The 15,988-nt window shown below is 39.4% G+C and overlaps 1 protein-coding gene and 1 long non-coding RNA gene across 5 annotated transcripts in view; one reads left to right on the top strand and one right to left on the bottom strand.

Annotated features, from left to right (window-relative positions):
* IFT56 (intraflagellar transport 56) overlaps window positions 1–2,849 on the top strand; it is a 47,312-nt gene extending 44,463 nt beyond the window's left edge. For all 4 annotated transcript variants that reach the window (XM_059846590.1, XM_059846594.1, XM_059846595.1 and 1 more), the window contains one exon: window positions 1,303–2,849. In XM_059846590.1, the coding sequence (XP_059702573.1) occupies window positions 1,303–1,414 (112 nt within the window). In that variant the 3' untranslated portion in view covers window positions 1,415–2,849. The remainder of the gene's footprint in view (window positions 1–1,302) is intronic.
* Window positions 15–15,755, bottom strand: LOC132327411 (uncharacterized). Its single transcript, XR_009486528.1, has 2 exons — window positions 6,718–15,755; window positions 15–1,562 (listed from the first exon to the last, which is right to left on the bottom strand). It is a non-coding gene; the product is annotated as an uncharacterized LOC132327411 (long non-coding RNA).
* Window positions 15,756–15,988: the final 233 nt, after the last annotated feature.

Genomic DNA, 15,988 nt, shown 5'->3' with positions numbered 1-15,988 from the left:
ATCATAATCTCAGCTTTAGGACTACATATCATCTTCCAATCTTTTATTGAGCTTTCAGAGAACAGACACTCCATCCAGAGGCTCCATATGCAGTCTTCAGCTGGAAGTCTATCTTCCACACCAACAGTTACAGAATATATGGTAGAGAATAATTTATGAGCAATTGCTGTGCACTACAAAATACCGAAATAGTTTAGTCATCATCATTAGGAAAAGTTAGGTTGTAATGTAGTAGTATGTTCATGAACTGGGGAAAACAACATCATGTTGATGGTGTAAGAATGGAAAACTATCACATGACGTTTTTAAAGGCATAGAACAGAGCTAAGGAAACATTTACTCAACACTGTAGGAAGGACATGATTTCTCTAAACAAAGAGTAGATGAGACTGTTCTTTCGTTAAAATTTGCCTTCTGAAGACACTGACCATGTCACACAAATATGATGAAAGCTTAAAGGAAATCATCTGTGTTACTGATAATTTTGGTTTTGGCCCATTTCACTGGATGGGGAATGAGAGAGAGTAGTGAAGCTGTATTTAAGAACTGCTCCCTTGTGAATATTCTGCTGTGATGCCAGATGGCCATTGTCTTCTGGCCAAAGTTGCTGTTTCCTACATGACTGGTAGGTGTGTATCTTGGCTTCTAGACCTTCCTTCTATTCACTTCTCTGCTGGAATAATCTCATTAACTACTATACCTTTCAAGTGTCCTTTTAACAATCACTGCAGCACGTGCAGTAAAATACACATAACTTGCCTGTTTTTCAAAGTATGCAATTAAGTTCTCATTGTCAACTAACTGGGAAACTGCAGCAGGATCTATATAGGTTTAATAGTAATAGGTTTATTCTATTAGGAATGTTGATTTCCATGTTATTTGTGTTTATGTGTATTGTGTTATGTGTAAAGTGCTTTGGCAGCATTAAGCTAGATGTTGCCATACTAAAGACTAGCAAATAACATTAAAGATTTTTTTTAAGTTTGGTTTGTTCTGGGGAACAATTTTGCAAGAGTGAGGGTATGTATACAAATATACACATATGCAGACATTAACTACATTTTGGTTATTTTATTTTTTAACTTATCATTTCTTTACAATTGTATACAAGACTTTTTCATTGGTCACTTTTTTGGTCTCTGGGATCGCATCTAGTGTGCATTTTAACCTATTCCAGCACTGCAGATGAATGGACCTTTCTGTCTCAGAGAACCTATGTTTTGTGAAATAGTTTGATGTGAGCAGTTCATTGTATCAGTTGGGTCTAACCCTCACTTAAATCTTTGCTTTTCACCTTTGTAGAGAAACTCTGCGGGAAGTTCTGCACCTTCTGAAGAGCACTGGTAATTCTCAAGTAGAGTACATTGTTCGTGTCATGAAAAAGTGGGCCAAGGAGAACAGAGTCCCTGTTTGAGTCAGTGTCACAAAATGAACCAGGTCAGTTGCTCCTGTATGCCTGGCTGCAAGACAAGGGTCTTGGTTTCTCCTGTGCATTCTGGGTATCTCCTTCCTTGCAGGACTTGAGGCATTCTAGCAGGTTCACCCAGCTGAGGAAGAATGTCCTGCAGTGAGATTCAAAACATACAGCAAATTGGTTTGGGTTTTGTTTTTTTTTTAGTTTCTATTATAAATTAAAACTTGATTGGCATTTTTTCTGATGCACCACTCTATTCCTCAAATATTTTTTTAATAGTAGTTCCAGCTGTCTGCGGTAATCCGTGTCTACAAAATCAAGGTGCTCCTCAAATGTTCCCCAGACTCCTCCACAAAGTTACTGAACTGCATGGTGGGCTTTTTCCCCAACAAGCCTTTTGGCCTCTGGAGAAGAACCATTTGTTACATGACTCAGACAAACCTACTTCAGCAAGTGACAGAATGCGGCAAATAGAGATGGTGACAGTGATACCATCAGGCACTGCTAGGGTATCAGATTGTGCAAAAGGCTTAACATAGAATCATATGATCATAAAATGGCTTGGGTTGGAAGGGACATTAAAGATCACCTAGTTCCAACCTGCCATGGGCAGGTACAGCTTTCAGTTTTTTTTTTTTTACTCAGAGCTGCTCAGGTTCCTCAATGCTTTATCCGCCCTGGCCTTGAACAGTTCAAGGGGTGGGCCATCTACAACTGCTCTGGGTAACTTGTTCCAGTGCCTCACCACCCTTATAGTAAAGAATTTCTTCCTGATACCTAAGGTAAACATAATCTCAGTTTGAAACCATTCCCTCTTGTCCTGTCACTACACGCCCTTTTGAAAAGTCTCTCTTCTTTAGGACTTTATATTATAGATTACCTGTCTGGGTATTCTGAGGAGTATCCTTTTCTGGATGAATTTCAATTACCAATACCTTAATTTGGGGGGGTTTGTCTGTAAGGATTGTTTTCTCTCTTATCATCTTTTTCAGAGCATGGAGACTTGTTTGACTGACAGTATTGTTCAATCTCACTTTGAAATTTAACACTCAGAACATTTATTCATGTTAATATAGCTCACACAAGAACTTTAGAATCTGATGGATAAAAAGATCTTTTGAATTATTTTGTTCAGCATTTACCACCATCATGAACAATATATTCATTGTACTTTTGGATTTATTATACCGTCCTGTTTTTTCAAGGAGAACAGTTCAGGAAATACATAATTCTAAGAGAAGGCAACAGTTGTAACATAAAAATGTCTTATACATTTGATAGTAAAAAACATTTGTATATTATTTGTAGAAGAAAACTTTACATTTTATAAATCTGTAAAATACTTAAGAAGTATTTTTTTATCTTTTGAGGGGAGTTGAGAATACCATATTCTCTACTGTCTGTGCATTGATTAAAGCTCTTATTTGAATCTACAGTTGAATGTCTGATTGGTCTGTGTTGCTTCATATTGCAGAAGTTGAAATAGTGTATTCATTTTGCTGTGGAAGAGGGCAGGTTTGTGGCTGATTGCTAAGTGTATGTTCATTAATCAGTTAAAGGCAAGCCAATGGCCTTGGTCCTCATTTTATAGTAGTTTGATGAAACTAAGGCAGCTGGGTGTATGTGGAACATGCACAATTTTCTGCCATATAATGTGTCTGGTTTTACTGCTTTAAGCAAATAATATGGGTATCATTGTTCAGGTGTCTAGAAGTACATTGATAGTTGTGGTTACTTGCACTTAAATCTAGAAACTGATCCATCACACTAGCAACAATGAGCCTTTCAGCAGGGGCAGTGTTACACTCATTCAAAGGAGGTGTGAAAGGAGCAGTATTTTCACTGAAAGTAGTTACAAAACACTTCACTCATGAACAGCATTTTTCTTTTCCATCTCAGTTTAATTAACTTGGAAACAGATTGGGAATACAATTATGAATCTTGGTACAAAGCTTCAAAAAATCATGTTGGTGGCTTTGTAGCAGATGTTAAATGCATCTAATTACTCCCTTTATTGAAGCTTAACCTGCAGGAGAGCTGAAGAGCATCCAAATCTGTTACAGACCATTTTACATGTTGGTTGAATCTTCTGAAATAAGTGTGATAGCTTTGCAGCATAAGGGCTTGGGGGCCAATTTTAACTTCTCTTGTCTGTGACAAGAAGTTTTAATGCAGAAGGGAAGAAGTTTTTTATTTAAACTCCCCTTTATTTACTGTAGCCATAATGTCATATTTGATATGCTAAATAACATGGGGTTTAGCACAGTGCCTTTTATTGACTGTCAATAAAGCTTTTATCATTTAAGATAAAACAGGGGACTGCAGGGCTTTGCCTTGAGCACTGATGAAATAAGGTATTTTACATACTGTCTTAGCATTTTTAGGTCTTGGTAATAGAACAGATATGTAGGTACTATTAAAATGCAGAACAAGAAAAGTACTAAAATACTGGTGTTTATTTTACCTTAGAAATACATCTAGATTGTGTCTTCCATTGTTTAATCTGAGGTCGTATTCAAAGAACAGAGATGAGAAGTTGCCTTAGCTGATACAGAAATGAAAGGTAGTAAAGAATAGAAAAATTTATCCCTGTCCATTTGCGTATTTCCCTAAACTGTGGAAATTTAAGGAGTCGAGGTACTCTAAATAGGATGGCTAGGAGTGAAGGCAGATGACCTATTGAGCAAGCAGACAGTGAAGAATGCATGTGCAGAGTCAGGGAAATGGGTAAATTTTTTGGGTCAGGAGTAAGTGAATATAAAATTGAAACAGTGGCATTTCAGATAATGTGATGAAAGGAAGACTAAAGCAGAAAGAAATTGCTGCATCATTATAATTTCAGGGAAGAATATGGAAATTAGAGTTATCCTCTGAATAAGCATCTGATTCTGGAAAAATAAGCTACAGAGAATGCACAGAAGCTGCTCTGCTAGCAATCATACCATTAATAGTCACTAGCAGAGAAAGCCAAATCCCAAACAGCATGTAACTGCTTTTAGTTGAGTGCTGACCCATTCCTGATGGATAAGAAAGTCGACCTTGAATTAAACTTGTTAATACCTGAACAACAGCTATGACAGTAACACCTAAGTGAATTAAACTGGAGGCCAGAGTTCACTGTGAAAGAAAAGTCATGTCACGTTATAGCTCTGGACTGTAGCAGGCATTTAGGTTTATGTGGTTCCCTCAGCTGCAAGCTGGCTCATTGATCTTCATAAGAAAGCTGTCTGAGTGTGAATGAGGAACTTGGCTAGTAGGTAGTCAAGCACAAAGTAAACAATTACCTAAATGGCTGTGGCTACCTGTAGCTTCACTATATGGGAGCTATACATACATTGAAGAAAACATCAAGATTTTGCCCACTGCTTTACTCTTTGACCATTTTTCCTCTGTATTATCTTCAGAAGTAACTTCCACTCCCTCTTTTTGAAGTTTCATTTCCAAATTTCCCTCCTCAGTCTCTGACAAGATGATTGAATAAGCAGACAATTGCATGAAAGTCTTACCAGTGACATTAAAATCAAGTCATTAATCAACTGATAGATAAGCTGGCCTGACAGTATGTAGTGCAAGATGGTAGATTTCACCAGTGTTAAATCCAATAACTAACTCGACTTACCATAAAATATTTGCCAGAAAAACTTAAGAGTGTTAATTTGAAGATGGATAATGAAAAATCCATTTTATTTTGAAATTTATCCAAATGGTTAAATAATATTTGCTTTTTTAGAAATTGTACCTAATTCTAAATTCAGCTTGTTTAGCCTTGTTTTCCAATATTCAGTTCTTCCAATGTTCTTCATCATTGCTGTTAACCATTAAAGCCCAGCATTCTTTGGTTTGGTTTGGTTTTTTTGTGGTTTTCTTTGGAGTTTTTTTTTTTTTTTTTTTTTTGTCTTTTAAAGTGGAGCCAGTCAATTCTTGTTTGTATGAAAGATAGATTCCCCTATAAAGGTGTTTTGCTGGCAGTCGGTTTGCCAACAGATTTTTTTTGAAAACATGGCTGCTTAGCCACTGGGCAAAATTTATCTCTGTATGTAACACTGGAATATGCTTCTCCATAGTGCTGCTTGCTATTCTTCTGCACGAGTACTCAAAGACTGCATTCACCCTTTTGGCCATATTATCACAGGGGAGCCTCGCACTAAAGTGGTTCTTGGCTGGGATGTGATAGCTAGGATGTTTCCAGAATTGGTATTTTCCAGAATACAGTCTATCCTTTGGAAGAGACAACCTAACTTTTGTTCTACAAAAATACAGTTTGTTCAAATTGGCTCCGTTTTCCAGCTTATGCAGATCACTATGCATGACTGCTTATCCCCACTAGGTACTAATTTGTTTCTCTGGAGCTATTTATTAGCACAGTTTTACAGCTATTTCTGAGTCATCAAGGGGTATGTTGGATCCTCCATACTTCCAGGATCCCCAAGGCATTGTCATTGATGGCTGATGGCTGCTTTTCATCATTTATCATTCTCAACTTATTTAACATGTACCTTTCACATATGGTATTATGCTATTCTTTAAAATTAGGTTATATGACATCAGAAATGTATGCATTGCTCTTGCAGGAACTGCAGCACTGTTATATTCAGCTAAACTTGTAAAAGATCCATGTCATAGGAGATACTTCCCATTCATTCTTTATTAAAGGAGCCTTTCAGCATCCCAGAGAGACTGAGAGAGTTGAGTGGCTCAAGTCCTTTTGCATAATTTGAAATAACTCTTTTTTTTTTGGCCCTGCAATCACATTTAGCCACACACTAAAAGGTTACCTGTGACTTTGTAGAGTTTAAGCTTTCATTTGGAACAAATAAAGCAGGCATTTCACATCTCTGGGCAAGGGACAGCTCCTAAATTCCTTGTAGGTCTTGCTTAATTGATTAATTACACTAGCATCTATTTATAGATTTAAAAATAAAAGTAATGTCTATATTTAGTAAGAGCTGTGACTTTTGAGAAGACACAGTGACACAGTGTATTCTTCAAATAAAAAGAGAACTTCTGTTTCAATTCATGCTTACATGCTTGAATTGTGCTTAGTTGTTTCACATTGTATTATTCTTAGTAATTCTTTAGAAGAATTTAAAATAATGCAGTAAAATAAATAATGGTCTTTAATATGTTTTTACAATAGACCTTCAAGACCATGGGTCTCCAGTTATTTGAACAGGAAATACGCTGTCCCATAGTTTGTAGTGATTCTCAGATACAGCTGAATCAAACTAAAAAGTGGGATACTATGTATGCTGTTCCATGAACCTAGGAATTGCATTGAGTTTTTTGCAGCCCTTAAACCATACCTTGAGCTGGTCCTTAACTGGAGATGAGTAATGAGCCTTAGACTCCGCCTTGATCACTGTAAACAAGTTCCATGTGGTCAGTTCTGTGGAAAAAACCACACACAACAGTGCAGAATTATAAAAGGTAACATTTTAAGAACATATGTAATAATGTTGACATGTTTACATCATGTAGTAAAGAACAATGCTCCAGTTCCAACAGCTGCATTGCTCATTGTAACAGCTACAATTTTCTTGGATGATTTTGTCCTTCTTAAGCATGATGGGATCATTATGCACGTCTCCTCTAAAGCTACTTGTACTCTTCTTCTTGCCTTACGTTAATGGGTGAGGCCATTATTTGGGGAGCCATTATGTAACAAAAACTCAGTATCCTATTTTGCAGAGCTGGTGAATTAACTCAGATCACATGATGTCATTGTGTCTCATGAATCCATGTGTGAAAGCTGTCTCTAAGAAAATGTTACAAAAATTAAATTACAAAACCTGATAAACCAAGTCATAAACTGCCCATACTGATGATTAAAACATATTCCCATACTGATGATTATCCTAATGTTTTCATTCTGCCAGTTTAGTCTTTTGTCTGACTTATTCATGATGTCACATGTGCTGAACTTAGTATTTACTGAACAAACTGAGAAGCTGTCTATATGAAATTGTGGTGGTTTTCCCCACTGTTTAAAGGCAGAAGAGCTATTTTCTGGTCACAGCAAAGTAATTTCTGAGGCAAGCTTTACAAGACTCCTGACTCAGTTTAGCCAGTTCTCATGCAGGTTTTATCACTTTTCATTCTGCACGTCCTCGTTCCCTACTGAGCGTTTTCCCTTCCCGTCTCCCCATTAATGTGATGGGCCTTACAGGACTACCAGATTACTGCTAAAGTACTGCTGTTTTCCACTTCTCCCTTCCTCCCCTTGCACCACCTCTGAGCATGACTTGCCTCACTCCCACTTCACAGGCATTCGAGGCAAGATATTTTCAGATTTGTAAAACGCTAAGACCTGTTGTTAAACGAGAGCAGGCTCCCGGTACTAAAGTGATTTCAGCATTTATTAGAAGAAAAAGAAAGGCCTAAAGCAAGGGGGCCCGCGGGCCGAGCAGGAGCGTTCCCGTCGAGGATGCGGCGATGCCGGCGCTGGGTCTTCTTGAGCAGCGACGTCCCCGATGTCCCAGATGGAGCGGCACGCATTCGGTGGGTCAGAAGCCCCTTTTTATCCTGTTTTTGTTTTTTTTTTTTTTTTTTTGTCCCTTTGGATTGGTTTCTTTTTGGATCCTTCATTTGCATGAAGGTTTAAGGCGCTTGATTGGCCCATTACAGTTCTGTCCAGGCTGGCTCGTTTCGCTTTGGGGTGGTGCACTTTACTTAGGTGTATTATGGTACGTTGAGTACCGTATTTCTTATAACTACCCTTTTAACCCCTTCTACCATAACCAAACTAACACTACATGCTTAACGATCTATCAACTATTTTACAACAGTTTCTAACCTGTTTTTAACACTGTGGAAGACTAAAAGTCAACATGATACTAAGAATAACTCAGTCTCTTAAAACAGTGAGGTGGTGTTCAGATAAGAGTAGACTGTACTATTACTTACCAGTGTCAGGGGTAATTCTTTTAAGGTCAGAAAAATGACATCTGAAATAGGAATGTTATACAGAAAATGTAGTTTATTTTCACAAGCATTTTGGGTATGTAGCATCCACTCTATCCTTAAAATCATCACTTCTATTGCTGCTATTCTACACTTTTTTTAATACGCTCAAAAAATTTCACAACATGTCTTCTGAAAATCCAACTTGAGGTGGAAAAAAATTAGTTTTAAAGAATTTCATTTGTCTGTTTAAATTATTCATATATGAAAAATAGTTTTTCATATGTAATTTTTCAGATGCTATTTTTAATGCTGTGGCAAATCAAAAGAAGCTTTGTGTTGAATCTGCAAGTTCGGTATATCGTTAATTCTTGGTGATAAATATGTGCTTTGCTTTTTTGAAGGCAGTTTGGCTTGGAAATAAAATCATGGAAGTATGAAAATGCTGAACTGCACATGCAAAGTATGCTTCTGACTATTCTGATCATAAGCTTGTATGAATGTTAAAAATGTGGTAATTTGTTTATGCAATCACTCTCAGCTGTCTGTGATAATGTGCACTTACCTAGGTGTGGAACTTATGTCAGTAAAAGCAGTTCCACAGTGCTGAGAGGCATTACAAAAACTTGGTTAGGAAATTGGAGTTTTGGTAAAACCAGTCTGAAAGTGAAAGGAGGAACAAAAAAGGAAAATATTTCTTCAAGGTCACAGCAAATATTATGTTGCATGTCTTAATAACTTTTAAAAGGTTGCTTTGCCATCTACATATATGTATTACATTAAATTCTCCTTTTTGGGAGTATGATCAGTGTGTGACAGGTGTTGCCTGAACAGTAACTATAATAATCTAAAATCTATTGCAGTATTTCATAAAAATAATTTTCCTATAATTATCACAATATTTATATTTCACTAAAAACTAGGAAATATCACCGTGACAAGTGACCAAGGCTCCTCTAGCCAGCAGTCTGCCTGAGTCCACTCTCAAGGACACCAAGAGTGTTTGTCTTCTCTTAGGTCAGCACCCACAAGAGGGACCTGAGAGGGCGAATCTGTGGCACATTACCTTTTGTAGTTCTGAGAATTACTTCCAGACCCTTTTACCTCATTAAACAGCATTACTACTGCTTTTAGTGTAGAAATTGCAATTCACACTGAGAACTCCTTACCTGGCTAGTCTTTCTTTCTTGTTTTACAGGTGGGTGGCAGAGCTACAGGAAATCATGACTCATATTCTTGTGTGGCTTTCATTGCTATTGGGAGAATAAAACTGGCAGACAACAATGCACAGATAAGACAAAAACCTGACTCCAAAGTTTCAGACAGCCTGGTAATCTTCGGCTGCCTCCAGGGGTGCTGGCCTGATGGAACAGGCTTTTCATCAGAGATAAGCATCCCATGCCACGAGTATCTTTAAAGAAATAGTGCAAAGGAGGAAAAAGTGGGGGACAACTTCCCAGAGCACATAATCCCTCTCAATCTCTGTAAACATCTAGGTGTTTTTACACTTTCAAATGAGCAGGTGTGAATCATAAAAGAGCTACCATTAAGGAAGTCTATTCTTTTCAAAAACAGCTCCTCTTCAGTTTTAAATTCTCCTTACAGTACAGTTTAAGTGATTGTCACAACCAACATGTAACAGGCAGATGCTCCTCAGTTTAAGTTTCTTTGTCGGTTCATTGAAGTCTGCTCCCTTTCTTGTCTTTTTGCTTGTATTTTTAAGGAAGAAAGTGTGTGTGTGTGTGTATGGCCATGCACATTACTGGTTATTCCTCTACAAAATCCAGGATTTCAACTAAAAGGTTATTTTAAAGAACTATTGAATCGTGCAGGTTGAAAAATACAACTTTAAGTTCATTGAATCCAACCATTTCCTCAGCAGTACCCTAGCCACCACTAAGCCATGTCCCTAAATGTCACATCTACATAGCCCTTAAATACCCCCAGGGAGTGTGAGTCAGCCATTTCCCTGGGTGGCCTGTTCCATTGTTTGACAACCCTTTTGATTAAGAAATTTTTCCTAATATCCAATTGAAACCCCCTTTGGTGCAATTTGAGGTCAACTTCATCTTGTCCTGTTGCTTGTTATTTTGGTAATTCAGTGGCTTTAATTTTCTTGTGATCACATAGAAGGTAACTAATTTTTTTCCCCTGTTTTTTCTTCCTTCTTAGAAAAGTAAAGATTAAACCTGCAAAGAGAAATTTCCTAGGGATTTACTGCTTGGCAGAGAAAACATCTCAAGGGCTGTCATCCCCAGATTAATGTCATTTAAGACAGAATCCACACACCACCTGGAGTCATTACTACTATAGAAGTTTACAGCTTATTTGTCAAACTCTACTGAGTTCACCCTTAGCAATAGGACAAAAGTTGTATGCTTGCTCCAGCAAGAAACCTTGACATCAGAAGCAGAAACAATTATTAACAATTAGGTAAAAAATAAGATGTAACTAGAAAAGTGTTCTTGTTAGTTACAATTGATTTTGCTACTGTTACCCAAAGGAACGACTGACCCATATTCTGCTTGGTAAATGCACCTACTTAAGAGATGATGCTTAATGTCTTAATTTTTCATCTTCTCTCCAGGCTCAAAAGTTGTTCCTACAACGACTTCTCCAAGCAGCTTGCTCTTCCTTGGCAAGGATGAAATTCTTCTTTCCTTTTTCTCTCTCTGCTTTTTCTTCCTAACTTGCAACTCCATCTAAATGGAGCTCTTGAGGCTTTGAATTTTCTCTGAAGTTCCTCTAAGTCAACAGTCTTATCCTATGTATTAGCTTAAAGAATGTTACAATGTTCTGTAGGCCATAAAAATCACCAGTCATTCAGAGCTTGTGTCAGCTTTAAATTTCTCATTGAGAAAATTCTTCTGAACAGCGGGGATGATAACACCCTCACCTTTGATTGAGGAACTCACACTACCATGACACATCCCTTCCTGTAAATCCCTTGACTTCTTTCACATGATGACGTGCCCTGATTTCTAGCTTACATGAGATAAAAGCCAACATTTTGTTTCCATCAGCTACCCCTGAGATACACAGTCATGCCATTTATGTTGTTCTGACACAAAATATGGTGTTGGAAGACCTCTCCTCATCTCAGCAAGTGAGCAAAAGATGCACCTGAATCCAGTTCTAGGGGTAAAAAGCACTTCTGGTTACAGGAGCAGTAATTACTTTTTGAATAAAAATTGTTACCATTTAAAAACTTCCTACTGCCATTGAAACCTTGCACTTTTGGCCAGCTTTGTTCAAAGCATTTCTTAAAGCTCTGGAGAGGAGTTCAGTGTCTCCTGGGCTCAAATTCTCCAGTAAGTGAGGCTTGAGCAATTCACAGGGAGCAAATAAAAACTTATGGGATGAAGTTCATTATCACAGTTCCTCTGCCTTGAAATTGTGAAAATGAATATTACTGTCCCATCAAAGGAGATCCTAATTACCTGAGCTAATGCACACAGCCTTCCTAAAATGAATTTGGTATTTCTCTACCTGCCTACAGTCCTTCCAAACAGTTAATTTCACTGAAAAGTGTACTTCAGACTTCTCAAGGCTATGGCAGAGCTGCTGATAACAGCTCCTAAATACATGTGCCTGAGGAAAGAAAGCTAGAGGTATATTCTTCAGGAAACAGTATTTTTCCTTAAAAGAACAATAGTAAAAATATGAGGGGGTGGGATCCTGCAGATAAATCAGTTTTCTAAATGGTATGAAAGGTGTTGGTGTTTCATTTTGGAAAAAAAGCAGGTGGTTTATTTCTTGATTCTGGGTCTACCAGAGAGCAGCTTAGTAAAGCTAAAAGAGAAAAGAGAAATTAAAAAAAAAAAAAAAAGTAGCACACTCGAATTCAGAAATCCTCATTAAATAGAAAACCAGCAATGCTAGCCATACTGTTGGTGCAGTGGATTCTTGTGATGCAGCAGCAGTTCTAGTAAAAGCTACATAGACACCAACCTACCTGCAGCTGTATCATCTCCTGACACAGAAATGGAAGCTGCAGCTGCTGTAGCAGCAGTTCCAGTGAAAGGACCACAAGGATCAACAAGATTTGTGGTTGGACCATAAGAAACCAAGGATATAGTGAGGAAGTAGCTGATAGTAAATGAGGATTTTCTCTCTCTGTCTTGGAGACTTTTGAGCAGCAGAGATGTGACTGCCACTGCTATGAGCTGGCTGCCACTACAGCTGTTACCTGTAATGTAGATCCCAGTGCTCACCTTAAGGAAAGGAGAGAACAAACTGCCATCCCATGCCACCTAAGCTTACTATGTAGTAATAGCCTTTGAAGCTGAAAACAAGATCCTTGGAGACAGATATAATTGATGATAAAGACATCTCTGCTTTCTGGTGGGACCCTGAGCCTGCTGCTGTGGGGTGTCCAGCCCAGAGGAAGCCAGACAATGGCTTCCATGAGGTCCAGGAGAGCAGTGACCTCTGGTCTGTAATGAAACAGGGTATAGCTCTGTACAGCTCTACCACAACCAACACAGCCCAAAAGCATGAGAGTGCTGCAGACATAGAAGCCAGTCCAAAGCAGAGCAGGAGGATCCTACCTGCACCAAAGCAGAGGCCTCTGCAGTTTGCTGGTCTGTCTCTGTTGTTTTCTGTATTTGAAACTAAGTCAGGTCAACAAGCTGCTGCTCACTGATGTGGCTGTAGCATCTGTAGTTCCAAGCATCCACTTTGTCTGATCTATTCATACTAGTTTTCACCAGTGAAATAAGAAGCTCTTACAGTATCACCTCTCTTTGTGTAGTTAAATTTTTTTAAACTCCTAATGTGCCTCTCTGTGTCCTTCATATAGCATACAAAGGGAAGGAATCTGTATTCAATGTTGGACTATTTTAACATGTCCATATCCTGAGAGAAAGCAAAGTAACTGGCAGCACATCTCTAATTACTTTTTAAAAACTATACTTGTTAAATTTGGTGTTGTATTGACAAGCGCAGCACATTACTCTATGTACAGACAGTACCTGAGATGGAGCTTAATGACAAAGAACAAAACAGGGAGGAAAACAGAATAAAAGGTATGGATAAATTACAAATCTAACTCCTACTGAATGTGTTTGAAATGGTACAAGCCTGGAACTCTTATGGTGTATTCAAAACCAAACTCCTTGTGAGGTTATGATCTAGTGAATTTGGTTGTTTTCTTTTCCAAATGGTTCTAGTATCTTAGACAAAATGTAACATTAACATATTCGAGTAACTACTATGCTTGAATCTGCTCCCAAGGTTCTTTTTGATTTAGTTCGGATACACAGAGCAGAATGTCTTTAGTGACTTCACTTTAAATGCAAAGATACAGAACTACTGTTTGTCTAGTTGCATAAACAAATACTAAGCCTTATAAAAATGGTATGTGCACTCTAAGATGCTTAGAGATTAGATAATACAGAAATACAAGGGTTTACTTGTCTAATTAAATTCCTAGGAGAAAGGAAAAGGGGGCATATGAATTACTATTTCATAGTAACCTTAGATATGAAAGACTGCATCTAATATCAAGGTCTACAATCTCAGAACAAATGGCCACCTGAAACTATTTCCAAGAACTACTTCTGGTTTTCTCTGTAACCCTACCATGGGTTGAATGATGATGGTCCCTTTCCAGCTTTTTTTTTTTCCTGCTTTAAAAGCATGTTAAAAATCTGACCAAGATGTGGTTCCAGGTGTATCTACACTACAAGACAATATGAAGCACTGGATTCAGGTACTCGTAAAACTGATTTTATTCTGGCATGCCCTACATTGATTACTTTTGAATATAGTCCCCTATATCTTAGGAGACTGAAAGACTGAATGGAGTTTTACATTAGATACTTAAAATACATAGTTTATCACTTTCCATGGATATATCCAAGTATTATCTGTCAAGAAACTACCTGTTGTATTCTTCTTGTATTTTTTTCAAGGTCTAGTCTCCCATCTGGTAATTGAAAACAGGGTTCAGCAGAGCTGCAGAAGAGCCTGTGACTTCCTCATAAGATTTCTGTTTGATATGCAATAAACTGCTCTTTTTCTGAGGAAAGGCCCCTTTTTACAATCACAGGATTTAATGGCATAGATGACACAGAAACTTTGATGAGAATCAGAATCTTACTGGCAGGATCCAAAGGTCTGGAGCTTAGGGCTGCTCACTCAGTTTGAATCCAGAAATACATTTCCTATTTTGTGCATCAGCTGAGAGCTGTATGAAATTCTCAACAGAGAACAAGTGCAGCTACCAAATTATGTTATTATGATGCTGAAAGCCAAAACATATTTGAGGAATAAATCCACCTCTACTAATCTTGTTAGTCGCACCACAACATGCAAGGCTTTAAGATAAAACAAGTCCCTTCGACTATAAAGCTCATCAAAGGTTCAAGGCTCAAAAGGAAAGTTTACATTTCTCAGATCGGGCCAGTCATTCCAGTGACCTGCTGCTGCAAGCAGTATTCTGGAATGCCCTCCATTCCCTGTCAGTGATGTTATAACTTTCAGTAACATTGTTCTAGCGTCACGGATCTTCTCTGGAGTCTACATAAAATTAAAAAGTCAAGTCAAAAGGCTTCCCATGCAATGATAGGAAAACATCAAGCACAGCGATGGATGTAGTTTGAAAAGTGGAGTAATGTGATGCCCAGAATAGTCTGTTATCATTATGCAAAATAACAGACAGATGTAAATTGCCTGCTTTGCATGAGTACATTTTTTAAAAAGAGAATAAACCCACTCCTACCTAGTATTTCTGAGACTAAAAAATGCCCCCAAAATTGTAACGTCTTTTTCTCTGCTCCAATGAAGCTAGAGGATACAATACTCATGATGTTCATAAGCTTCCCTGAAACTTCACATTGCCTTGGTGGCATACCTCCATCTGGAAATACCAGCCATCAGTCTGTCAAAGTAGGTGGTGACAGACTGAAACACTTGCAGTATTTGCAGGCAGCTCCTGCTCATGAGAGAAGTCTCGCTGCTGCTCAAACCCTGCCTTCCTCGCGTCGTCCCCTCTCTCTCTCTCTCTCGCAGCTCTTCCCAACAAGCCACAACTGCTCCCTGCAGCCACAGCTGGTGCCCTACAGACCAGGCATGGCCGCTGAACAAGCTCCGTGCCTCCGAGAGCAGACCGGCACCCCGGGCAGCGGCTGCTCTTCTGTAGGAACAAGCTGTGATCAACCCCGCCATACGGCACGGCACGGTTTTGTAAAACCCCGATGTCCTCTGCTGTTCCACTCAGCGTGGGCTGATGCTACCGAGACACGATGCGTCCGCGCCGTTCTGGCCGGGAACGGCCGCTCTCCTCGAACGGGTGGCTTTTCTCTGGTGACTGACCCGCAGCCGCAGACTTCTAGGGACCTCCCCGGACCTTTCCCTCAGCAGGCCCGCGGCCCCCGCAGCCTGCCCGCGCTGCCCCAGGAGGACGAGCGCTGCGGAGCCCCCGCGGCTGCAGGCGGCGGCGGCGGCGAGCCCGGCGTGCGCATCGCCCCGGCAACCGGGGGCGGGCCCGGCGCCCGCGGCGTGTGGGCGGCGGCGGCCGCGCTGACGTCCGGGGGAAGCTGAGCAATAACAGCAGCGACGCGGGCCCGGCTGCGCCTGCGCGGGCTGCGGGGCTGCTCTATTTATGTGGGGGGGCGCCAAGATGGCGGGGGCGGCGAGGAGAACGTAGGGGTAGCTCCGACCGGGCGGCGG

The sequence above is a fragment of the Haemorhous mexicanus genome, chromosome 5 (assembly GCF_027477595.1).
Source record: "Haemorhous mexicanus isolate bHaeMex1 chromosome 5, bHaeMex1.pri, whole genome shotgun sequence".
Lineage (NCBI taxonomy): Eukaryota > Metazoa > Chordata > Aves > Passeriformes > Fringillidae > Haemorhous > Haemorhous mexicanus.
This window is presented reverse-complemented; position numbering and strand designations above follow the sequence as displayed.